The sequence below is a fragment of the Serinus canaria genome, chromosome 1 (genome assembly GCF_022539315.1).
Source record: "Serinus canaria isolate serCan28SL12 chromosome 1, serCan2020, whole genome shotgun sequence".
Taxonomy (NCBI): domain Eukaryota; kingdom Metazoa; phylum Chordata; class Aves; order Passeriformes; family Fringillidae; genus Serinus; species Serinus canaria.
The window spans coordinates 20,428,627-20,455,305 of NC_066313.1; the positions used below are offsets into that span (position 1 = coordinate 20,428,627).

Consider the following 26,679-nt stretch of genomic DNA (forward strand, 5'->3'; position numbering starts at 1 on the left):
TTAAAAAAAATATATATGAAACCCACATACACGAAGTCAGTAATACAACCTTAGCTGATAAATTTTTTCCTAGCCCTCTTACATTCTCCCAGATTAACCTTTAAAGCCAACCTAACCTAGGTTGCTAATTATATTTTACACAACATAGGTGTCTGTATAATAAAGAACAAAGAAACAGAGTACTATAAATCCAGGTAGGTCTTCTGCAAGCTGTGGTGACAACACTGCCCTTCCCAGTCTGTTTTCCGTTTTCTTTCAGCTCTTTTTCCAGAAGGGACTGAAATATAAACTGCTGTGTTGTGTTAAGTTGCTCTGTTTCTCCCTCAGTTTGTATGTGCATGGCTCTGTTTCCCCCCTTCAGTTTATATGGCTGAGGCTTGACTCACGCCACCCTCCTCCTCACTGCCCATCACCCCCGCTCCTCCCAAATCCCAATGCATCCTTCCCTAGACTTCTCCCTGGTGCCCTGCCTGTCACTCGGCGCTCCCTGCCTTCCCTCTAGAAGGTTCTAGCTGGAGCGTGGGGTGATTGGCTCAGGCACCAGGGTCCCATCCCTTATGTACTCCTATTGTTGTCACTCCCTCGGATACCACTCCTTTCTTGTCTTTCATTGGTCCCGATGTTGTCTCCACCCCTGTTTCCAGCTCCCTTAATATACTGTTTCGAGCCAGTGATTTTTGGCTTCAGCCTTGGAATTTCCCCAGCAATAGGGCTGGTTTAACCCTCGGCTGGAGTCACCTTATTCTTTCCTGTTGGATTGCTGCCGCGAGCCGCGTCCGCAACAGGGAGCTGTGTCCACTACAACATGGGACAGTTCTCCCTAGGCACCCTCCCGGGTAACCAAACCCAAGAGAGTGCCCCCAGCTGCAAGCAGTGCTGTAGGCTTGCCGGGCGATTTGAAGGGATGCTCCTTCTATTGGCTACTCACTGCTGCAATAAGCAAACCATGAAACATGTTCTGGGGGTCAGAGTTCAGGTCATTTTTTTCTCATACTTCGACTTACACAACTGAAAGGTTTCAGTCAACTTGAGTTGCTCTTCCTGCAAGGAATAGAGCATCGTGATGGAGTAGTTTTGCCTCTTCACCTCATTTTAAAAAAGCCAAGACCACAGAAATACTACACAATGGAAAAAAATAGAAAATTATTAAAAGAAAGATACACAACCCAGTACTAAATCACATAACCCATCACTCATTCACATGCTGCTTTGTCCACAAGTGCCTGCCGAGTTAGAGGCTTGAGGTCAAACCAGCAATCCTTCTTAGGTTTCCCAGAGATAAAAAAATGGAAAAAAGTAAGAGAAATGGCTAGAAAAAGGCAAATTAGTCAGGTTTCAAAACAGTTCAGTTACGAACCCTATCTGGCACGTCATTTTCTCCTCCAGGAACTATGATCAACCTAAGCAAATAAAGGTCCAACCAGAAAGTTTGATCTGTTATTTATTTTATGCACATTCACAACAGCATTAAGTTTACCTTAAAACAAGCCACACTTTGTCTTCTAACAATGCCTAGGATATCTAAAACATCCTGGCTGATTTGGAGCTAGTGATTTAACCTCAGCTCTCACTAAAATGGGTGGAATTATAAAACTAAATCTACCAGTCAGGGGGAAACAAAGAACAAATCTTAACATCAGGTTAAAATAAATCCCCCTCAAAAATCCAAGGAAACAAACCACACAAAGAACCACAACACCAAAGCCCACTCACAAGCAAATTTAGAGCTCTCAAGGGCATGGAAAAAATATGCTTTGGTTTTTGTTGCCTTTTTTCCCCAATGGATAACAGAGGGCTAATTTACTAGCTTCACTGCCAGCACCTGAAGAATTAAATGCCCCCCCCCCATCTACAATGCCAATAAATCCTAAGTAGATCAGACTATTTTCTTACTTCACTGTAACAGTATCAATTCTGATCCATACTGGTGTCAGAATCTGTCCCTAAACAGAAACAGGCACCCTTTATATGACTAGTTTTCACAGTAACATTTGTAAACCCAAGTTGCAATAAATTTCAAATGCACTAGGACTACCATCATTAGATGGTACAGCTTTTTACTGTGATTTTTATGGTCCATTTGTCACCACACTTTAAAAAGGAACAGGTTACATTAAGCAGGTTTGTATTGATTAAGAAGCCCAAAAAATAGGTGTGAAAATGCACCCGGCCAGCATACAAAACTGAACAGTTAAATTTTCATTTAAATAACATGCCAAACATGTCTGTAGTCAGAGCCCCAAACACAATACATTTCTTCATTTTTGCTGTGTTGCTCCCTGTCTTGCCTCAACTTCCAAAGAAAAATAAAAACCCTCCATACCACCACCCCAAAAAAAGCCCCAAACCAACCACCAAAAAAATCCCCTAAATCACCAGCTGTTTGTGATGCAATTCGCCCCAGTAGCAAATTCTGCAAGTCAATCTGCTGCAAGGCATCTGTGCAGAAGAGAGCTCTGGGATTCTCAGGAATGCAGTAAACAAGTAAGTGAAAAGTGTAAAGCTAAATTAATTCAGGAAGGGAGGAAAATGGAGACAAGTGGTAGCACTTACCCCACACTACTACAAAATCTTGGAAGCTTCTCACAGCGGGATCTTGCCAGCTCAGGAAAAATCTGCGGTACACCAGCAGTTTGAGCAGCTTCTCTTATAATGTTAAAGCCTTACATTTCCCAGTGCTCTCAATGAATGCACTGACTTTGCCTTTGGATGAAAATCAGAACACAAAACTTCAGTGCTAACTACCATCAGAAAACTAACCCAAAACTGACAGTGCCACACTGGAAAAACTTGAATGTTGTAAACATTAAGACTATTTTCACAAGCCTTCTTTATACACAACTTTGTTTTCTTAGCATTACAGCTCAAATACATTATTTACATTAACAACAAAACCACCCATAAGAAAAGCTCTAATGAGCTACTTCGTAATGCTCATGAGAATGCTCTATGGACATAAAATATTTTAGAACTCACAAAAAAAAGTCATCCAGTTTGCATCAGAGCCTGTATCTGATCCCCTAAAGACTTTTAGTGCTTTGTTTTGTTTCTTAAATGTGACAGGAAAAACTATCACATAGATTATTCAAACAGTGCATATCCTGAGGACTGTGAGCTACAAAATACAGAGCATTGCAGAAAAATGTAGGCCTGTACAATATTTAACACTGCGTAAAGTCCTGGCATCTTCTCTGAATGGAAAAGGTTACCAGTGAGTCTACATGCATAAAAATGTAAAAAGATAAATTGTTTTTAAGGTAGTGAGACTCCCAAGTGAAACACAGATGAAGGTGTATCTGAGTTCAGCATTTAGAGTATCATTCATCATGTTTCGTTAAACAAAGCTGAAATCAAATTCATAACATAGAACAAATGAGCAGGGTAAACAGTGTAAACCCAGAAATGGAATTTTTCACAGGGCAACCCTTAGTTGCTGTAACAGAATTCAGCTCCTTGCAGAAAAGTTTGCACATGTTCATTTACGTACTTCTGTGTATTCAGAGCAATAAAGTGATGCTACAGCAGTCGGTACTGCAGCGCAAACTTTTAGTGGGTATCCATCTTACAGTGCTGCTCATAGCCCTGAATTATGCACTTCAGTTTTCTTACCTATGCAAGAGGAAAGCTAATTATATCTCATTGTAATCTTCAACTGCCATCTGTCTGGGAGAAAAGCTGCCTACATTAGTCACTAAAGCATGCTGGGAAGGCTTATATGCTTTTCTCAGAGCTATACAGAGACACCCATCTACAAGACTTTGAGACCTCAATCCTCATAGAAGGTTAAACACAACCCCTTTCCTCCTCACTACTGATGTACGGCTTTTTCTTTTTAAAAAATAATTGAAAAGGACAGTCATGCCTAAAACTTAGGGGAGTCAAAGGTGCCTGTCACCCCACCCATGCACCCTCCCTGCCAGTCTCACAGCCCTCCTGCTGGGGGCTGCTAAAATTCCTAGAATCCCAGATGAGAGCAATGAGGTACAAAGGCAGCCAGGCAGGAGAGTGAGATCTGGTTTCTGCTACAGCAGTGGCTTCACAGAGTACTTTCTCCTGCATATCACAGCTCCCTCTGCCAGTTTGTTTTGCTCCTTTACAATCCAAGTCTGGTTTGTTGTAGGTGAAACAGAGCATCTGGTTTTGCTGTTCAATTCTGTTTCACCAGTCCTTAAATGCTACAGCAAAATGAAGAGGAGTTTCTTCAGGACCACAGTAACTTTAAACAGATTAACTATCCACCTCTACCTGATCTCTGAGCACTGGATACACTCAGGGCTGCATGAGAGTGTCTCCTCTGATGACAAGAGAGTAAGAGCCCAATAAGACAACGGCTCACGCCCCTATGAGATCACAGCAGGGCAATGGATTTTGTGGCACAGATCTACTCTCCTATAACCAAACTGGCCCATGCTGCACCAGTGATAAAACACTAATATTTCCTTCAGCATAAAACTTCGAAGTTCTCTAGAGCAATATACACTGCACTGGCTGTGCTGCCTATTGACATCTTTTCTTGCTACCCGGACCATGCCAAATGCAGCTCAGCCTCCAGCACCACCATGTCATATCAGATTGCTATCCATGCCACAGACAACGCAGAACTCCATCAGAGCATGAAATGCCATACAGTAAAAGGCTTTTTGTTCTGTACTACTGCATGTGTTCTCAGCATGAAATGAGATTTATGCAACCATACCCTGTTTGTATGCATGCATGCCCTTCTCTTTCCTTCCCTAAAAAACTTTTGAACCCCTTTGGCTGATTTCAGTCAAATGTGAGAGATCAGGAACTTAGTACATTTGAGACCTCCTCAAGTTTTGCAAAAATAAACACTAGGCTGGATAGTACAAAAAAGCTCTATAAATTCATTTCTCATTAAATATCAGAAAGTACATACAACATAAAGACATCAAAAATATGGTTTCATTTTATCTTGTCACACAGCTATGTGGTACATAAGAGCATCTAGCCACTGAGGAAAAAAAAAAGCGCTCTAATTTTGAAATGCCTTGCACAAACATGTAGGTGTCCAAATTTCCCAAAAGAGCTGTATGAAGTTCAACAACTTAGATACCCTTTTCAACCACTTAACAGGTCGTGTTAGCTAACTTCCATCACCCAGCTTCAAAAAGTCACTTCAACACTAACCAGTATTTATTATAAGCAATGTTCTCTGTGAAAACTGAAGAATGAGATATTCTATTTCACTTTCCATTTCTTTCTGCAAAGCTCTGAATAACATTTTCTATTTAGGTGAGAAATCTTTAATATAAAATCTACCTTAGCTGGAGGTCAAGCCATCTAAGAACCAATGTCCCAAACTGAAAACAAATTATAGCGTGCCGTTAGCACACAAGAATGAAAATAACTATTCCATTCAAATTGTTTCAATGAAAATGAATTAACAGTATTTCCTTAATATGTACTGCAAGAAAAGGCAGTCACTCTTGAGAAACTGTACTAATGGTATGTACGCTAACCAGCATTTTAATCACCTGGCTACTCAAAATCCAGTTTACACACCTGGCTTGTGCTCCATAGCAGAAGGCAAGCAATGAAAGCACAAGAAACAGTTTACTATGTCAGACTAGTGTCCATCTAGCCCAGTTCTGTCTCCAGCAGTAACAGCAGGAGATGATTACCCAGAGGTAGTATTTCATGGCCATTTTCTCTTTCATTCCCATTTTGCACCCACATCCCCACATCTCAACTTTCTGAGAATGGAAAATTAAAACTGCCACTGGTGGCTGTAAAACTGGGAGGTAGTGAAGGGGGCTTATAGAGCACTCTAGCTTCTAAGCCGAGACAAGTGTCACCCTGACTTACTAAATACGGCAAAGCTAGCCATAGTTTTAACAGTTTCCTGCAAGGGAAAATTAAAAACAAACAACAACAAAAAAAAAAATCCCCAGGCTTTTTCCAGATACAAAATGAGAAGGCAGTAACTTGTCTACACAAGGGGCACAATCAAGACTAGCTACCACCTGCCAGCAAGCCTTGTGCACATTCAGCAACGTGGACAAATCCTAACTTGTTCCCATGCTTCATCAAGTGGATTTAATATTATGTCTCCATTTAATCTTGTGCAAATGTGTTCAAACTAACCTTACAGCGTATCTCACATCTACACCACCCTCTCCTACTCTTAGTCCCACACATCAACTTCAGACTACCCAAGCACTGCAGAGACAGAAATGTTTTCAGAGTGCTCAGATGCGCCACTGGTGGATGATACGAGGCTGACAGGTTCTGTAACTTCAAAGAACCAGGAAATACCTGTCTGAACAAATGGCAAATGATGAACAAGATTTCATTCACCAACAGCTCCTTGCCAGCAAACATATTCCTATCTCTTCACTGCAGTAAAAAAAACCCACAGGGTCTTCCCTCACATTGTGCTTGGATGTCACTGTTCTGAAACAGGTCAATTCCCCCCACACATCATCCTGCAGGCAAAAAACTGTCAGCACAACCCACCTTCAAAAATTACCTGCCCAGGAGGGAGTTATGGTAATGCACAACTACATGAGGGGAAAAAAAAACCTGAAAAGAAAAAAATATTATGGCAAAAACCCAACTTTAATTTCTTTATTACTCTGGGAAAGGGACTTCTCCCTTCATCCCACATGATGCAATTTGTATTTTATACACACACATACACATATTCCATATTGACTATTAAATGGCCATCACATTTCCTCTGCCCACCTCTGCTAAGGCCCAGGGTAAGCTCATGCCCTTCACACCATTTTCATTTCACTGCTGGCCTCAGGACTTCAAAAAGCAGGGAAAACAAGCAGCATCTGGATACCTCTGCAATGCGAACGTCAGTCTGCAGATCCAGTCCAACAAAGAGCTTTTCTAAGCTCTGCAGTAGATCCCTATTTTAGTGTTTCTGACCTGCACTCACAGGTGTAAAACTATTCTTTTAAAAGTGAGTTGAAGAGTCTGTGCAAATCTAAGACTGCTAGCCACACACCTCACAAATAAAATTTCCTACTGGCTAGTGGCCCAAAAGAAAGCAATACTGCAGCTCAGGAAATGGAAACTTACACTATAAATCAAGAGACATTAAGAGTTTCAGTGATTAAGAGAGACCATCATTTCACTCCTACCTGCTCTTAAAACCAGTGCCTAGATTACTACATTCTGGCCCTCCTAACAGAAGGGAAGATCAACTGGATCTGTAGTTTTCCAGCCTTCCCTTCAAAGTCAGGGCAAGTGGAGGGTATTCCATTTTTTTTACCTTGCTCTTCCTGGCTCTCTATTTACACTGGAATGTAAAAAATAGTCCTGGTACACCATACTCCAGTTCTACTGCTGCTGTTCGGGCTGGGAGCAGATATAACTGAACAGTTCCACACAAGTTTAGGTTATTATCCAGGGACACTCACAGTTTTCTTACTCTGTGACAGTGCCGTAAAGGGTCTTCCTCACAGGATACCAAGGCTTCATTTTTGCCTTCAAGACCAAAGAACAACCAAGTCTGGAACACTGAAGAGCCAATCCACCTGAGCAAAATAAAGTTTAAAAGGACATGGTATTTCAGAATGATAGGTACAGAACACAGCAAGAAAGTACTGCTGCAGAGTATTTTACCACATTCTGTACCTGCATTTTTTCAACTCATTTTTCAAAAGGTAGTAACACTGCATGCGACCCACGCATTCCCTGCTTTTGCTTCACAGCCCATGCTAGCTAGAACTGTCCATCACTTCTCAACCTCTCTGTACAAATACCACTACTGGTATTGGTATCAGTGATTAATACACTAAACTGCAAAGTGAGCACTGTTGAAAAGTGACTTACAAAGAAAACAACAGCATGCACATCCTGTTTTCCTCTAGACCTCAATATACATCAAATCAAGAAAAGCTGAAGTTTCAGGCTCTTCTGGAAGGAGGGTAAGATAAAAATTTAAGCTTTAGGAAATTCACACAGCACATAGTATGTTCAAGCAGCTTTATTTTCATTTCCCTTGAAGACTGGGAATAAGTATGCAAGCAACCATATGTAACATTGCAAAAGTAGAAGAAATTGATCAAAGGGAAAGTTTAGGGGGTGGTTTATTCTGCTACACAGCTTCGCATATTTTGAGAAAATTGATAGTAGAAAATAGACACTCTGAAAAAGGAAAAATTCTGTACATTCAGTTAGCCCATAAATTAGTTACTTAGTATTAATATACTATAGCTTATCTATAAAGCTAGATTCAAATGAATGAGAAATTACATGTCATAAGCTTGAAAAACTAAACTCCTCAAAACACAGGGCATACTTCAACTGATTTAGTTGAAACAGTGAAAACATCTGCAGGGAAAGTTCTTAGTAAAAAAAGGTATTTCAAGAAGTCTTGAGCCCATCCCTAAAATGCACTAAACTAGGGGACCAAGGCAGAGTACCTCACATCATACAGGAAGCAAAACCAACCTTTTATGCTCATAAGTAAAATAACCTTAAATGTTAATGTACAAAGACAAACCTAGATCCTGTCTACAGCTAGCAAGCTATACTGTGGAGGAATGAAAAAAAGCCCACAAAACCAAGAGCCTTTCCTCAAAAGCCCTTTTAAGTCGATGGTGTAGACCACCTCATTGAGACTCATGGTGGTCTCACAAGTTTTATCTTCAAATGATCCATCTGACTGCATCCTCTTCCAGGCCAGTGTATTTGAATCAACACCCAGGAGCATATGAAACAACACCAAGAAGAAAACCACAAATCAGCCAAAGCAGGTTTATGTAACTTTTCCAAACCTGTTTTGGGAAGACAAACCAAATTTTTACCAAGAGACACCGATCACAGCATGCTCAGAAACCAATGAAGAGAACAAGCCCGAGACAGAAGCACTAATGGCACAAATAAGGTATCACAACAGCTTCTAACCAAAAATGAACACCTAAGGAAGAAAGCAATCATCTAAAATCTTCTAAAGCTGCTTCTGCTTGTAAGCTATCAATGTCTTGAGGAGAAGGTGAGGGAGAAGCATCTCAAGCACTTCCTGCTGCAAAGGAGATCTGTCACCACTTCACCCGCTGTATTTTCCTCTTCAGACAGGCAACTCCACTGCATAATTCCTAAAACCATTAACAATACGCATAGTACATTTCAACATAATGTCTTGTCCAACACCTTATTCTAGCCAAAAACACTAACTCTCAAGTATCTCCCCACCTGTTCATAACTTGGGACTCAGGTACTGGTGATCATTCTGTCAGCTTTCAGGTTCTAGTGTCTCAACTGAACACTCTGCAGCTGTTCCCATGGGCACATCCCCAACTGGCAACTGCTTCCAGAGAAGAGCTTTTCCTCGTACCTTTGAACAGGGAGGGATAGCACCTTTTCAACAGGGAGGGATATGGAGACTGGGCGACTCATGAGCCTCGGGGGATGATTCATATATCCCACAAGCATGAGAAGTCTGCTAAAGCCAGTATGGCCTTCACGGAGACCTGAGACTTAGACACCTTTAATTCTGCTGCCTTAGTAACAGCCATAAGCCTAAAATGTAACTTAATGGACTGTATCAGTTCAGCAGAGACAGATGAGGTAAAGGAGCAAGTACTGCATCAGATTGGGAAAAAAAAGGTAAGCAAATTTATTTAAGTTAAATAAAAACCAGAGCTACAGCTCGTGAAGTCCTACATGTGAAAGGAGAGTTATTTTACGTTCAGAAACATCACTTCCGAGACCTAGTCAGTCAAGTATACTGCATGTTGATGGGTAGGAAACCCTGCTCCGTGCACATTTCCTTTTCCTTCAACACTTCTCTGGATTTAGTTCCTTCAGGTTAGGAGTGACCATGTAGTACCATGGCACTCTCCAGTAATAATTTATATATACACCTTTTCTCTGTAACATTGTCAAATTTTTTATCTGTAACATTTCCAGATAGTTCACCTGAATTACCAGGTTATAAAACGTAATCTTATCCCATCACTAAATTCAATCTTAATCGCTCTGCAATCACACTATGTGAGAATAGCTCAGTAAAACACGGATGAAGAAAGAGACAAAAACTGAAAAAAAACTAGATAGAAAGTTTCAGCTGGGTAACAACACAACAGGCACAAATCTCAGACCAGTCACTCATCTCCCTGGAAATTTTCAGAAAGGGCAGCAGGACTGATCTCACCACTTGCTCTGACTAAAATTGAAACACCACCCCCGCTGTCAAATAATAGTACAAATAGTTTAAAAAAAAAAAAAAAAAAAAGGCAGCGGACATTAAACTTCTTGGGTTTGTTTCTTTCCTCAAACGCAAATAATGGATTTGCATAGCTTCAGGCAGAGTCTACCCACAAAGCCATTGTTCCTTCCCCGAGGCCTTCAGAATTTCCAAGGAGCAGCTCCCTTTCTGCACCCGCGCTAGAAGCAATCTTTTATCCGAACCTGCCCGACCGGCAGCCATGGCAAAACAGTCGGGGACTACCCGACCCAAGCAATTCAGCAGAAGCCACGAAATCTCCCGTTCTATTTTACTTACGGATCGCCGTCAGCTCCACTGGGACGCTCCCCCTGCATGGGGCTGTTCTGCCTGCATGAGCTCAGCGTCCCCCAGCCCTGCTCTGCCCACCTCGGAGCACCGGGCCCCGCCGCCCCTTATCCCCCTATCTCCCCACCCCCCCTTCCCGCACTCGCCTCCCGCCGCCGCGCCCGCCCGCCGCGACTCACCGCCCGCGGTGGACCCCGAGGCGGCTCCGCCCGCCGCCCCGGCCTGCCAGCGGAGCTGCTCCAGGGGGCTGGGGAATGGCGGGCGGCTGCCCCGCCCCGAGCCCACCAGGAGCAGTCGGGGAAAGTCAGGCGGCCCCTTCCCCCAGTCAGTGCTCTCCCCCCGGAGCCGCCTGCGTGCGGAGGCGCACAGCTGCCCGCCGGACCCTCCCGCGCTCCCCACTGCCCGAGGTGGCGACACCCGACCCCGCATGCGGACCCGGGCAGCGCCTCAGCCCGGCCTGTGCCCCGCTCCCCGGCGCCGAACGCCCTTCTGCGGCATCAGGCGCATCCAAGCGCCGCTGGGAAAGCGGGGGGCGGCGGCACTTCGGTTTCTGTTGGGCTCATCCCCACCGGGAACAGGCTCCGGGCTACACCGCCGTGTTAAGATTTTTTTCCCGTGAAGTTCCCAGGAATCTCTGGGAAAGGTCTGGGACGTCTCATCTCACCAGCTCTCAAAACAGACTAAAATTGTATTCTCTTCAAAGGAGGCTTGTAGAGGCAGGTTCCATCCCTCTGGAAATTCAGTTTAATTCCTTGAGTGCTTTCACCAAGGAACAAGCTGATGTATGGAAAGAGCTAGCTCTGCCTTTGAACACGCTGTAATTAACATTGAATAACAATGTTTTTGGCAACTGCTGCCATCAGCATTCACCTGAAGGAAATTTTAAAATTGGAAGCATGCATACAAACTCTACATGAGTTTAAAGCTAAAAGCTTTCCCGTCTGAAATGACGCAAGAAGGTCATGGAACGGTTAAGGCTGGAAAAGACCCCCAAGATCCATCGTGTCCGACCGGGAACGTCTCCCGAAAACCGTCACGTGTCCCGCGGCAGAGAGGCCGGCAAACTCGGGAACAAAGACTCCCAAGGCATCCAGTCCTATGGGTTCTGGCACCGTCCACGAGTCCCACTCAGTCTGTGCAATGGTTTACAGAGCTATACTGGATAAACCAGGGGTGTTCACTTACCGGTTGTTAACAGAGCAGCTTATTTTATCTTTAAATCATCAGAGAAGAGGACAGAACTCATCGCTTCTGGTTAGGGCCGCCCAGACTGTTGCTGCAGCCTCTGGTAGGTCCAGCCCGATTCCCGCATGGTAGTGCTTACGACGGGATTCAAGAGGAGGGCTTGTTCAGCTGAACCCCATCTGCAAGAGAAAACGTAGCAGGAAGCACGTTGTGTCTTTACACAGAAACGTTGTTTAGCTCAAGCCTGCTGAAATTCCTCTTCCATTTATACCAAAGCCCACCAGGTGGAGGAGATATTCACGTGAAGACAGATGAAGCAGTGCTACGTCTTCCCCTTAGTAGTGTCTTTTCTGACCGACTTCCCCACGGAGCCGCAGACACTACTCTTCTTCCTCCACCTCCTTCTCCCGCTCCTCGGGCCGGCAGCCGGAGCCTATCCCCCGCCCCGACAGTCCGAGAGGGGGTGCGAGACTCGCAGACCGGGGGGCAGCGAACTACCCACGCTTCCCACAGAATTACCATCTGTTAAGTAACTAATCATCGCCGTGTGTATGTCGAGGGGGGTTGGGATCCTGCAGGGGCAGGATTCTCCCTCCCCACGTTTTGCCCCCTGCCATGAAACCTAGGGAAAGTCGGCGGGAGAAGAACTACCCCCTGAGGAGCGGCTGCCAGGAGCAAAATGAAGCCCCACCCAACGGAGGCGGGAGTCACTGGGCTCCTGGAAAATCTCTCCGGACCTCAGCGCCCGAGAGTTTGGGGCTGGACCTTCCTATTTCAAACCAAAGTTATTAAATAATTCTGCCTCTGATAAAGAGAATGAAAAAATGAATTTGTTTGGAATCCTGTGCTGCATCAATGCTGTGTTTTGCCCAGAGGAGTGTATCATGCTAGAAGAAATCTGAGGGGTTGTTAATAATTTAATTGCCCTCTCCTGTTTCTGTCTTTATGATCCTGATCGCTTCCAATCTGAAAATTTTCTATATGATGCTTCAGTGACCTTACAGTATGTTTTTCGCATTGTATCAGAACAAGATACTTCCTTAATTGGAAATGCAGCTCCTGCTTTTTGATGGCTGTCACTGGGAATGACCAGAAGCGGACTCAGTTCTCAGCAGCGGTTTTCTACAGCCTATGTGTACACGTAATAAAAATAACAGATTGAAAGCTGGGAAATTTTGTGTATTTTTCAGGGACTATTCTAGTCTTTAGCCTGCCGAGATAATTGTCAATGTATTCTGGGCTGGGAACCAAAGTTCAGACCTCTGTAATTTGTCTTCCCTGGAGCTGCAAATACCTTAGTACTTTTCCCCCTCTCCCAAGAGGCCCCTCAGGTCTTCACCCTTCACATCCTGCCCTTTACAAAACCAAGCTTCTTCCAAGTATATAGCTAAATTGTGTGCCTTCTAAAGTTACTTTATTTAACTCTCCTATATCTTTTCCCATTAGCTGTCAGCTCTTCAGTCCTTCCCTTTCAATTCATCTAGGTATCATAGGCACACAAATAATTTTTAAAAAATCATTAAGATTGAACAACAAAGGACTCAGAATTAGGATATATTAGAAGACTGATTTTGTGATTTCATATCAGTCCCCCCGCTCATATGTTTCAGGACATTCTTAAATTATGTAGTCCAGTATTATTTTGTTCTGGCCTTGCTTTTTTTTGCAAGGCCTTGTCTTTGTTTAGGATACAGGATTGGACTTTCAGGATGTACCCGATTTTTGGAGAACAAGATGTTGGGACTATTCACCACAGAAGAGTGCAGGAAACCTTGAGGAAATGGATGGTATTCCTGCCTCTGTTCCAGACAGGATGTATGTGCTGCAGCTGCAACTTTGTGCATGAGTTCGTGGGCATGAGCTTATTTAACACTGGCTAAGGTGGGGTATCAGTACCAGTCCAGCAGGGATCTCTGGGCAGGCTGAAGTGCACAGGAAGAACACAAACATGCTGTGGGCAGGACTGAGCCACGGCTCAGAGGCCGGTACAAATTACTGGTGCACCTCTGAAGCAAGCTAGACACATGCAGTGTTCATTCCTGTGGTGGTGCCATGTGGCAACTTAGAAGTCATTTGATTTTACAGCTGACTGCAAGTTTAGTGTTTGCCTATTTTCTCAGAATCTTGCATGAGGCATCTAACTCTAGGAAGAGACGGGTGTTCACAATTGCAGCCCAAAGTCCATAGCAGATACAGTTCACTCACAGTTTTATTCCCTTCCATTAAAGGCAGTGTGTGTAAGAAATACAAATAATTGATTCTAAGGTAGCTGAATACACCTTTATCTGGAATAAACTGTGCTATATTCATCAAGTAACGTAATAATCCAACTTGCAGTGATGTAACTTCACTTTGGTTTCTTCTGGCAATTGTAGCTGTCCCACATCAGCAACAGAATGAAAGCTGGTGTTTGTTGTCATCTAACTATGTTGAGCTAAATTCAAGGATTCAAATGGCAATTTGAATAATTAATATAGTGCAGGAAAAGTTTAGTTCCTAGTTGTTTTCCAAATAATCTGTACAAGCAAGTAGTAACTAATCTGCAACCCAGTGAATTTTTGGGCACAAAGTACAAGGAAAATATAAGGAATCACTGGGATAGTATATTGCAAACAAATTATTTGACAGCAATAAGAATCTTTCAAAATGCTTTTGAAATGGATGACTATGTGGGAATCAAATGAATGCTCCTTCAAACAAATGCAATGCATGTGACCAAGAAGTCAACAGATTTGCTCTTTCAGTTGAAAATCAACACTCCTGAGACACAAATCTCTCCCCAAACCAAAGATAAAACCCCATAAACCTTTAAAAGTAAAACAATAACTAAAATAAATCTGAATAAAATGTAGTCATATTTTAGTTCCAGGAGAAACCATGTACCTCCTAAGCCGTTACTAAACTAAGAAAATGTTGTTGCCTCTATCCCAGCTTGCAAAATCAGAGAAAAATAAAGAGGAAAAATTACAGGAAATGGAAGGGAAAATTGGGAAAATCAAAATTAGAGAGAAGAAGGAATAAAGAGAATGGAAAGTTGCAGCATCACAAAAGTGATTTCCCCATCAATCCAATAAGGAAGATGACTAATCAAGCTGCATGTAGGCAATGCACCATATCTATCATACATGTCTGTTCTTTGAACTAAAATGCAACAGAACTGTCACCCTTCATAATTACTTTGGCAGATAATGCATTTATAGAAATACAGATTGTCACAAAATCCTTGTGGGTCCCTTCCAACTCAGAATATTCTGGGATTCTGGGATCCCTTCTCCACCCGTCTTCTAGCTTTACTGCCTACCATCACAGTCTGATCCTAATCTTTATGTCATGCCATGAAAACTGCCCTGAGTTCCACTCATGCTCAAATCTTTCCTCCTGAGCTCCAAAACCTGTCTCAGCACTATGTTTTGTATGGGTTCTGAGGTTCTTCCAGTTCCCTTGCCTAGGTGCTCGGGGCTGCCCCCAGGTGCTCTTCACTGTACTTACAGCTCCAGTTGAGGTAAGCACCAGTCGTTACATAGCTTTAGTCATCAGTCTGTGGTTGCATGATGTTTCTTCCGGAGACACTTTGCCAGGAGACAACTTGCTGAAGCCTGTCCCACGAGCTTTAAAAAATGTGGTTAGTGGTTGTAGCACATCTCATCAGAGCCCACAGTGTTTGTCATGAGCTCACAGTGTACAACCCCCACCTGGTTTGAGGTCACTTTTTCAAGACCTGGTCAATCAAAGAACTGCTGAGACAACCAAAGAACCAAAGTCATGGTCGTGACTGCTCTCCCAGTCCCCAGGGCCTGCCTTTGCTGGGAATTGCAGAGGGGTTTCCCCTGCCCCGGGCTGTGCAGTGCTCCTACACTCAGTCTGGGAGACAGGACACCAGCAAGCAAAACATGATGGCAGGAAATGTCATGGAAGTAACCCAGGTAGGCTGCGACAGCCTCCCTTTATTTTTACCCCAGTACAATGCAATCTGGGGTGGTGAGCACATTACAATGTGCTATTTGCCAACCAAAGTGAAGCCTTTAATGCATGTGTTTATGTGTGAACATCTATAAACCCATAAAGAAGTACATTATCTAATAGGCATTAGGCATTCTTGTGCTTCATTAGGCATATGCAGAGGAACAAATAGGTCAAAGCACACCCACTTGAAGAGCATTGCAAACAAAACAGTGGAAAGGAGAAAGGAAAACTGTTTAAAAATTCAGAAAATATGTTCTGAGCAGCTTATGGTTTTCACCAGGTCAAGAGCAACATTAAACCTCAGGTTTCACTGCACCAATTGTTCTCTTTTTTCCATTTAATTACAGTGTCTTATGGAATTCAAGTTCTCTGCTTGTCCCTTCATCCTCCCAATGCATGTCAGTATACTGAGTGACTCCACCTCTATGTGTGTCTGTGGGTAACTCAAACTGAAGCTTCATGGTGCTGAAAGCAGCAAAGCAGGCAAGAGCTGCTGCTTCCTCCCCTGGTAGGACACAAACCTCTCAGGATCCAGTTCTCCTACCCGTCTGCCTGGGACACAGCAGACCCCTCCCTGTAGCTTGCAGGTATGCACTGGACTTCTGTTTCCAGAGAATGTCAGCTGTGGCATCTGGCACAAGGGAAATCTGGGACAAGGAGAGAGGTGGAGGGGTGCATGGGACAGTTAAGCAGCTGAGGGGGGCAGCTGGGCTGTGGGAGACTCTTACTTGCAGTCTACTACCAGGTCACTCCCCAGTGCCAAATGCGGGGGCCACTGAGCTCAGATAGAACAAGTCCTTGATCCTGTGGCTCTGGGTCCCTACCCACTTGACCTGTGTGCTCAGATGACTGACATAAGCTGCTTCTGGAAGACGGAATCCTTGCCCCTTTATGATAGCTCTGTTAGTCCTACAGTGTCATGCCAAGACCCACTCTCCTTATATCCTTTCCAAGGAGAGGCCTGCATGTAAGATGCCTTTGCCATTTAAAGCTCAGCTTAATGCCCAGTTTCTTTCTCTGTGCCTTTTATGAAAATGTTTCCCTGTTTTTCCTGCTGGCTCCACCAGCCTCTGATTCTGGCTTTCAGACCCCCAAGTTTTTGTCCTGTGTCCTGCTGGCTTCATCTGTACAGTGCTCAGGCAGCTACTGCAGTTCTCAGATATATGACCTTTCCCCTTCAAACTTTCAGCCCACTTCTTTGGCCAGTGTTAACTGGCCTGGATTTCTTTACTGGTTTGCTGCTAAAGATCTAGGAACAGATACACAGTTTTTCTGGCAGGTACTCTTCAGACAGGTCTTTACTTGAAAATGTGATGTAGCAAGTCAGTACACAAAACAGGGCTATAAAAGCAATACAAAAGCTATGATTAGATACCAGGGAGAAGGAGAGTGAGAAGGTAGGTGAGCCTCTGTAATTCAGAAATGTTATGACAAACTGCTAGAAGCCTTGTCATTTGTGAACAGCATGCTAATTTAGTGTTTCTTACTTTTAAGACTTTTGCATGTTTCTTACTTTTAAGACTTCAAGTTGCACTCAAAGTCTTGGATGTAAGCAAAACATGGGAAAATTTCAAATGCATTCCTTTCCATGACTGACTTACCCACTTACAACTCCTGCCAGGTAATGCCATGGCTAGTGAGCAAATGGTCACTTGCCACAGTTTGGAAGAATCAGTAGGAACCCCCACAAAATTGGGGTTTTGTTGACACAGGAGAAAGAATCCTCCCTTCATGGCACTCCAAGCTGAAGAGAGCAATCCTATGGCAGAAAAGGCTGCCTTAGTCTCTGTAACCTAGGAAAACAATAGCTCATGGATGACTTTTCTTTTTTACTGCTCTGCCCCTGTTCCAAATGGAAGCTAGACCTGACCTATGTGGATATGATCAATAGCCAATATCCAAGCCATGTGCAATCTTAGTGCAATACTCCTTCTATTTCAATGTTTACCATTTCATCCATGCAAGTGGAAAACATCAGCTGATCTTTGCAATTTATTAAAAGCCATCTGTCAGTTAACTCACCATGATTTAATCAATCATAAAATTCCCCATTGTATGGAAACAGGAAGCTCCACTTCCAGCAGCTCAAGCCATCTGCTCACAGCTTCTGTTTTTTTGGGATGTGGCTGTTTTTGATTTGGACACATCATTGAAACCTGGCCTTTCTTGTCTGCAGCTAAAATATAATCAAGAAAAGGTCTGTCACTGAAATGTTATTATAGAAACACATGGCCAGTTTTAACTTCCCAGATGCTATTTGGGAAAACAAATGCTTCTAATAATAAACTTGGGCCCAGCTAGCCGTGTATGTGATAGCTGCCAGATTCCTTCTCACTAGTCACTGAGACAAAAAAGAGACAACCTCAAATTAGTAAGCAATAAAGACACTAAAACGGAACTGGTCATAGAAAACTGCATTGGGCTGAGTACTCAGCAACCATTTCCATTTCCATGGACAAAATAACAAACACAAGCAAAGGGCAAACTGTCAAAGTAAGGAAACTCACTAGCAAATTCACCTTGACTGAGGAGTGGAATACTTGACTGTGAAGGAAGATTGGAATAGATCTAGATCATAGATACAAAACCTCCCAAAGTATATATTCCCAGCAAGAAAAAATCTTATTGGGAAACACTTTAGACCGGAATAAATGGGGGAAAAACCACTTCAGAAAGCTTCTTAGGAGTAAGAAATAGTAAACAATCCTGGTCAACAAAGATAGCTTTAGAGTAGAGACACATAGGATTAAAGACAGTTTTGTCACAAGTCAAATGAGCTGGAACATGCAAAGATGATTGAAGTAAATAATAAATAAATCTTCAACCACTCACAGAAAAGGAGAACATGCCTTAGATAGTATTTCCCTAGCAGAAGCAGGGAAGCAGTAATGCAAGTGTACAGAACTCTCTGTGGTGCTTCCCCCAGAACATAGTGTATGATTTGTGCTCTCACACTTGAGAAGAAAGCAGTTCTGGAGAAGATACAGAGAAGTGTTACACTGAGCATGGACAGTCTGTCTTGTGAGAGCAGCTAAATAAGGATGGCAGGAGAACAAAGGAATACAAACTGACTGTGAATTTAGTAAATTCCTTGCCTTAGCAGAAACCTGCTGACTTGTTGGTACCCTTGCCATGCTTTCTTCCCCCTCTGTCTGCGGCACATTATCCTTTGGTTCTTGGGCCTTTTCCTACAACCCTCAAGTTTGTTGTAAAGCACTTGAAAAGACCCTTGACACAACATAAATTGATGGGATATGAAGGAAATGTTTTATGGACATTTTGAACAACAAACTCACAGTGCAAAGTTGCATGGCCATGCCTCATAGAGTGGGGTTCATCCAATAAAACTGGCATCATTTGAAGACTAATGCATTTCACCTTTCTCCTTCTTCAGGGAAGGGCTTAGTCAGAATACTTACAAATACACACAAAAAAGAAAGCTCTTCGTAACCGGAGAGTGCTTTTAGTAACCCAGCTGATAGAAAGCAGCAATCTCACACCTTCTCTTACAGAAATATAACCAGAATTAAGCAGCTTTCAGATATATTACACCCTCCCTGGCACAGCAGATGTTTGCATCGTTACTTGTGCTTTTGAGGTGGTTGTTGAACTTGGTATGACCATGTGGAAGTATCTTATCTCCAGCAAGTACAAGCGAAGCCCAGCTGTCATGCAATGGAAGTAGTGAAAACCAGGCACTGCCCCTCTATTATTCACAGCAAAAAGCAGAATCTACCTCATTGCCTGTTTTAACAAGCTTTTTTTTTTCTTCTGAAGATTCTTTTTAAGTTTGTTTAATTTCTTTTCTTCTTCTCTATTTTAGTAATTGGGAAGCTCAGTTTTCTTTTAACTTTCTTATGAATCTGCTCCAAACCAAAGCAGATTCTTGCCCTGAAGGCATATAGGAAGAAGGAAAAGATAATTACAGAATTAAATTACCTGTGACAAGAAGTTTCACTTTGCCAGTTTATGAAGTTGTCCCATAAGCTAGACCAACTTGGGTAGCACAATATTTGGGATGGTCAGAAGTCTCTTTTTAAATCAACTCTAATGTACATGTGGTCGTTATTTCAAAATAATTCCACCTAAATAAATAGCTCTGTTAAGAATCTCCCATTGCCGTACTTGGTAAGAGCTGCCAGGAATTAGCCCTATACCCCACAGCAAACAAAGACAACCTTGGTGGAGTGTTCCCAGTAAGATTTGCTTAAATATATACTTAGAGCTGAATTGATAAACCAAGAATGCTTTATAAAGTAAACATCTACCTTTAGGAGACAGAAAGTTTGATCCAAAGTCAACAGTAAAGTCCACATCCTACAAGTAGATATGTTCTTGTAACTCTCATAATTTTGAAGAGTCATGACCATAAACATGACAATTATTCCACTACTATTGTGCCACTGTTGCTGGCAAGAAATCACAATCAGTGATTTTTAGCAGAGCATTACAGAGATAATGATAGAGAAATTTGAGAGCAGAATCTGAATCATTGATTCTGCAAGTCAAAAGGTGCACTTTATTGGAGAGAAGGGTCCTGTGAACTTTGTGGAAGAATCAAGTAGCACAGGATGCCAATAGTTGCAGAAGTTACCACCTCAGAAGCAGAGGTGGTCTTTGTAGAAGTCATACTAAGGATTGAAGACTTATTTTCAGAAAGAAGAGGACTTGTAAGATTTTATCTTGTCCAGGCTGAGCTTTTTTGCCTTTACTCTTTCCTGTGTTTCCAGTTTTGTACTCCAGTGGTCTGTTCTTCTTCTTGTTGTTTATCCAGTATTTATTCACTGCTTGTGAACAAGTGTTTCAGCATGGTAGGTAACATAGCCTGCTTTCTGAACAGGCTATTTTACCTACCATCTAAATGCCTGCAAAGTGGATGATAACTAAAATACACCAAATTAACTATCACTTATTACTAGAACTTGCCTGATTGTTTTAGATTATCTTAAGATTTATCAAAACGTCTTTCAGTGTTAAGAAGCTTCTGGAAAGTGAATCATGTCATGTGCCATTCTAAGTGGAAACTTTTTGCTTTTTACAAACAAAAAAGGTGATTTGTTTGGCCTCTTCAAAACAATGCTCAGTCATGTCTTGAACCAAGACAGCAAATTGCTCCCACATAAATGATGACATACATCTTGATTTTTTCAGGTTTTCAAGACCAGTAGGCAAAGACAGAGGAAGAAGACAAGGCTGTTTGGAGGGAAAGAAGAGTGACTTAAGCAACCCCAAAATTGTTGGAAAGGGGTTGGTTTGGTTTTTCTGAAACTGCACAGTTTTAGTTAATTTTTCAACAAACATTACCTGCTTTTTTACAGTAACTTCTATTTGTGTCCAAGGTATCTGGAAAAAGAGGTTTTTGGGCCAACACTGCAGTTCAATTCAGACACATCATGATTCAGATCAGTTTTCAGTTGCTGTGATCCATGTGTCCTGTGGACAACTGACAGCTTACTAAAAGCATTTCAGAGCTTAGGAATAAGAAGATCGGGACAAGATGTAGCTGAAAAACTAAGGAAGGGGTTTAAACTGGTTTTAAACTGGTACAGATGTGATGTCACTGTGAGACACCAAGAGGCAGAAATTCCATGAGAAAACGCGTATTAGCTGCATCTGACTCTGCAGCCAGTCACTGCTGCCAGTGTTCCCTAGAATGTTCAGCTACTATTATGCAGACTGCTTGCTTCCCCTCATCTACTGTTGTAGTTGCTAGTGATCTTTTAAAAATTACATTTTAAATCAAAGTCAAGAGGCACTTTTTCCTTGGGATCCTGCTTGAACTCCTATTGATTTAGTCATTAAGATCCTTGTAAGTTCAACAACAAACAGACTTTGGGGAGTGCTCCCAGTGTCTTGGCCTGCAGTCAGCCTCTTTAGCAGATTTTGTTTTCTTTCAAAGTCAGGAATATTAGGAGCCCAGCAGATCTTGGCAGCCTTCAAGGGGAGGAGTGTCCAGGATTTTCAGATTCCTTGTGCCCACTAGTCTAAAAATCAAAGAATCTTAGGTGCTCCTCTCCCTCTCCTGCCATCCCACTGCATGGTCTGAAAAGGAAGGAACAAACAAGCCCCAGCTTCTATGGCAAACCCAGAGGCTTTTGAAATTAGAAGACTCCATTTTCTTAATCTTCCCCAGTCCTAATTTGTTGAAATCAGCAAGCCAACATTTTTCAAATTGCTGTTCTTTGGAGAGCTTAGCAATTATCTGTCAATGCAGTCTGGAATGAAAACAGAAATGTCGATTTTCAAAGTCATCTCTGATGGGAATTGTGTTTCTCTTCCTGCCTCTGGTTTGGGAAGCATCAGAATTGTGTTTTTGGAAAGACAGACAGGCAAATACAAGTCTGAAGAAGAGGTAATTATTAATTGTCTGCAGATATTGCAGTGGGAAAAGCCTCCTATTAATGTAAAATTTGATTTAAAAAATATGCATCTCCAAAAACATTTTCCACAGGATTAGAAGCTATTTAAAGGACAAAAAATATTAAAACTACAGTGAGAAAAATCCCATGTGGAGATTTGCCAAACTAGATCTAGTATGACCACTGGTACAGCTGGTTTTTTTACTTCAGCACTTTTTTAGGGCTCAGTTTTATTGAGAATGTTGGAGATTCAATGTTTGGCTGTTGAGCTGATTAGACTGAGCAAAACCAGCTTTTCCTAAACAACAGGAGGCAAAAAAATGTAGAACAACAACCAACCCATACCTTTGACTGAGAAAGAATTCTTGAACTCCAACACTATAATCTGGAATTCAACAGAGGTGCAATCAGATTAATTACTCTACCATCATCTTTAAGATAAAGTGTATATACAGTCCTCACAGGCAACAAAGAGACACCCAAGCTGATTTAAATACAGAGCAAACAAACAAAATGCAGGCTTGACCATCCTGGTATTGGTCTAAAACAATTCTACTCCCATGCATGTGTTTAAATTCTGTATTATGAATTTAAAGTAACCGTTTCTTTTCTTGCAAAGCAAAAAAATTAAGGATGAAAGATGTCCTACTTTGGAGTAAGCAAACACTTATTTGATCAGCGCGTTTGATAGTTATGCCTGCAGAAAAGGAACAGACATTGCAATTACCAATGTAAAGAGAAATAAACCATCATTGGACTTTTCTTCCCCACCCTAGTTTATAAAGCAATTCTTATTGTTATTGGTTCTTACTTTCAGCTAAAAAAAGCTGGGGTTTTGACAAAATTAGTACAGGTTTCTGTGCAGGTTTCACCTATGCAGGATGGTGGGGCTCACACTTACCTGGGTTGATGAGTGTGCTTTATCAACTGTGGGGATAAAATGGTTATGATACAACAGTGTTAAAACGACAAAACAAAACAAACCCCAAACTTATTCATACATACAATACAATTTTTCTGCTATTTATTTGCATGCCAGGAAGCTCAGCTGCATCTAATGGTTCATCTTGCTGCATGTTTTGTTACAAAATACAGTATGGTCAGTTGTCAGTAACAAACCTGCCAAAAAATTATTATGTTAACAGCAAAAGACCCAAACCTAATTGTCAGAAGTAATAGCATATTTAGACCAATGAAGTATGTTTGGTAAGTTTGTCTGTTTGTCCTGTTCTTCTGTTGCCTACAAGAATATCTTTAGTCTGTAAATTTGCTAACTTGTAATTACTCGCAGTAATTACTCGTGATTAATTGCAGCAATTTTGTAGGAAAAATTACAGGTGAATTTGAAGCATCTTGATTCAAAATTCATTTTAGTTGGCTTACATGAGTATAATCACTAAAAACTATTAACAACAAACGTCCAAAACACCAATGGAATCAGGCTCAGTATTTAGTTAGAGTTTTGCTCAAAAGTGGACGTTGACTGCTTAGAATACTGTAACATTTGCAGAGTTCAGTTGGGTTAGTATGATGAAAGTTTTGTGGTGTGCAGGTAGGCATGGGTACTGCTGGAGTGGGGAGGTGCCAAGTACTAATAGGGAGTCCACCAGTGAAATTTGGAAACTGCAAAGGACGTGACTCAGATTTTCAAGAGGTGCCAAACATTTGTAGAAAAGCATTGCTAGGGTGATCTACCAAGTGTTTGTCACACTCCCTAAAGTCCTGAGAAGGAAATCACTGAAATACACTATTAATGTAAATAGCTCCAAAACCAGTCCAAGTTTTCTGTTTGAGTAACTTAATGAGTATGAAGTTGCATTAATGATCCCTACAAATGAAAATACCTTCAGAAAACTAGTGCTGTCCAGTCTGTGCCACTTGACCCAGCTGCTGACTGCTAATACCAACACTAAGAGCTCATAAGCACCATCTCCAAAACACCAGCAGCTTTTCCAGTGCTTCTTGTTAGGTGTCCCCACACACACCTCAAGAAAGGAGAAACTGCAAGGAACTGAAAAGAAAAAAAATTAAAAAGAAAGGCAAATAGTTTGTTTCTCTCTTGTAGCCTTGGAGCACTGGTTGGCCAACACAGCATCACAACACAGGTATTTCTGTTTGAGCTTGGATCTCCCAGGAATGTCCACAGCAGGTGGCTGATCAACTGTAGAGAATAACCAAGATTTAAAGGAACTTATGGAGGCAAAACTTTAGAGTCCTGGGTATTAACATTCACCCATGGAGCAGAAGTTCTGAAGGCTTCTACCCAGGAAGTGGCCATGTGTGAAAAAGATGTAAGTTATCTAGAAAAGCCTTAAGCTCTTCTTGATCTGTCTCATCTACTGGATTATGCTTTAGCTCTCTGTAATAAAACCACAAGACACAGTCATAGGACAGTCAAACACACTCTCACTCATTGTTCACTCTCCTCTTTTCATTAATGCCATTTTTGGTCTTAAATCAGATCTCTTGGTTAAGGTATAGCTGGAATGATGCAAATTTCTTAGCAGTTGAAGAGAAAAATAATAGAGAAGTCTAGTAAAGCCATTCTAGCTACTCCACAAATGACAAACTACTCTCACTATACACCAATTTGTTTAAATTTGTGATTTCTGTATTAATTCATACATGAGGTACAATCTACCTCTTATCTTGGGCAACTATTTTCTGTGTGGATGCCTTTTCAGTAGTCTTGTTTTCTTGCATATTTTCTTGCCAAGTTCCCTCCTTTCTGTTCTGCATTAAAGCAGCCCATTCCCATACTTAAGTTTTTCTCCTCAAGTTTCTTATCCTCTTTTCTTTCCTCCCTATGAAAAGAATAATATGGGCACAAAAGATTTCTCTCCTTCTTCAGTCTTCTTTTTACCACTCACATTTCTGTCTTCGGTCACTTGGAAAAAGACTTCCCTGATCCCAGGATATGCCCTCCAAAAAAACCCCTGGAAGCAAAAGAGAAAAATACCCTAAAGAATTAAAAAAATGCTTTTGTTGTATGGTACAGAATCTGTGAGCCTGATCTAAAACACTGAAAGCCTCCTGAAAGCCACTGAAACACTCTGATTTGGACTGAAAGTTAGGTTTTACAAAGGGGAACAAAATAAGAAGCCTTCTATAGACCAGCTCTTCTCTGAGATAGTGAGCAGAAAGCTTGGGTTGCTGCACCCCTGTGTAAACAGGTCTTGCTGGAAGGAGGATCAGGGGGTGGAGGTGGAAAAGGGAAAAAAACTTATTTTAAGGTAGCTACCTGTTCCCAAAGCCAATGACTGAGAAGAGCTGTCTTTGCACAATTGTCCGAATCCATTGTTGATTTTGCTGGTATTTGTTCCATTTTAATCAATGTAAATTTCCTCAAGGCCTCAATGGGAAGAGATTACTTCTTCATGCATTTATTTACCTTCAGAATCTCAGCAAAGATCCTCATACTCCACAGAATAGTACAGCTGGCCAAGCTTTGTGTCTGTCCACTCAAACTCTATACTCTTACTTGGTTGTACTGATTTAAAGTAGACTGACAATCTGAAATTAATTAACCACAGATAATAGACAGAACTAGCTTCAGCTGTTGATGACTTAGGAAGAATATGCACAAACAGTACATGCATTGATTAAAATAAATTGATTGAGTCAATCTCATGCAACTGTCTTGATCATCTTCCTCTTGGTTTCTCAGTCCTGTATTATTTTAGAAGGGCAATGACATCAGCTTTTTCCGGGAAAAATGCAGATAAAACAATTGCCTCAGAAGACTTTTCTAATTAGAGTCCACGTGGTGACCACTAGAAAAAAGATCACAAGGTGGAATGAAAGAGATATAAGGCATAAAAGCTGTTATACTTAAAACCTAGCACTGCTTGGTAAAGCAGTGGTTTTGTGTCATTTCATTGACTGGGAATATGCACTTGCTGCACTTTGTCAGCCAGAATGCTGGTGAAAATATTTAATGGTGTTACCTTCTGATCTAAGCACTTTCCAGTCTGTCTGCATCAATTAAAACTGAAGAATGGCAGAGCTAGAAGAACAACTAGGTGAGTTTAACATGTCTGGATTAAAGTAGTTTTTTACTTGAGGCCTCATGGTATTATAATAAACACACATGCAACAAAAATAAATACATGGTTCTACACAGTTTCACTGTCACACCATGTGGTTTCACATATTGCCATCTATTATGCCATGGCAATACGCATTCAGTACATACCAAAAAAATGGGGTTAGTAGGAGAATAGAAAGTGCAGAGGGAACAGAGGTGAGCTGAAGGAAAAACACAGTGATAGGAAGAGACACAGCAAAGGAAGAAAACTAAGAAGGAAAATGTGCATGAACTGAAGATGTATTAGAAGAATAAGACTGAATTAAGAGAAAAAAAAAACAGTAAGATATTCCAGAATTTCTTCAGTAAGAATACTTGAATGACTATAAAAATAATAAACACACCACCCAAATGAAGTGACATTACTAGGGCTGGAACTGTCAGTCCAATTTGCAGACCTGTACAATTCAGTTTTCACTTTTGAAAACTACCTGGGATAGAGGCTGCTTTTTGCTGGCATTAGAAACATCATGGCTACCTGGTGCTTACTATTTCAGGGGGCATTATGTCACATGGGCTCCTCAGCCCGAAAGGTCCCTACATCACTGCAGATTGTTTATGTGATCTAATGTTATACAGCAATGCATGGG

General features: G+C 41.8%; 1 protein-coding gene across 14 annotated transcripts in view; it reads right to left on the minus strand.

Annotated features, from left to right (window-relative positions):
- The window catches only part of ST3GAL6 (ST3 beta-galactoside alpha-2,3-sialyltransferase 6), a 167,180-nt gene extending 155,008 nt beyond the window's left edge, over nt 1-12,172 (minus strand). For 2 of the 14 annotated variants that reach the window (XM_050976380.1, XM_050976336.1), the window contains exons 1-3: nt 11,681-12,171; nt 7,395-7,511; nt 2,554-2,703 (exon numbers count right to left, since the gene is read on the minus strand). Coding sequence is in view for 4 of the 14 variants with exons in the window: in XM_050976367.1 (XP_050832324.1) it covers nt 7,395-7,511; nt 10,487-10,524 (155 nt within the window). In the remaining 10 variants the exon portion in view is untranslated. Of the gene's footprint in view, nt 1-2,553; nt 2,704-7,394; nt 7,512-7,809; nt 7,848-9,174; nt 9,317-10,486; nt 10,603-10,674; nt 10,697-10,930; nt 11,055-11,680 lie in introns of those variants that run through there. The other 12 variants (XM_050976386.1, XM_050976364.1, XM_050976379.1 and 9 more) reach the window with 11 other exon arrangements.
- Nucleotides 12,173-26,679: the final 14,507 nt, after the last annotated feature.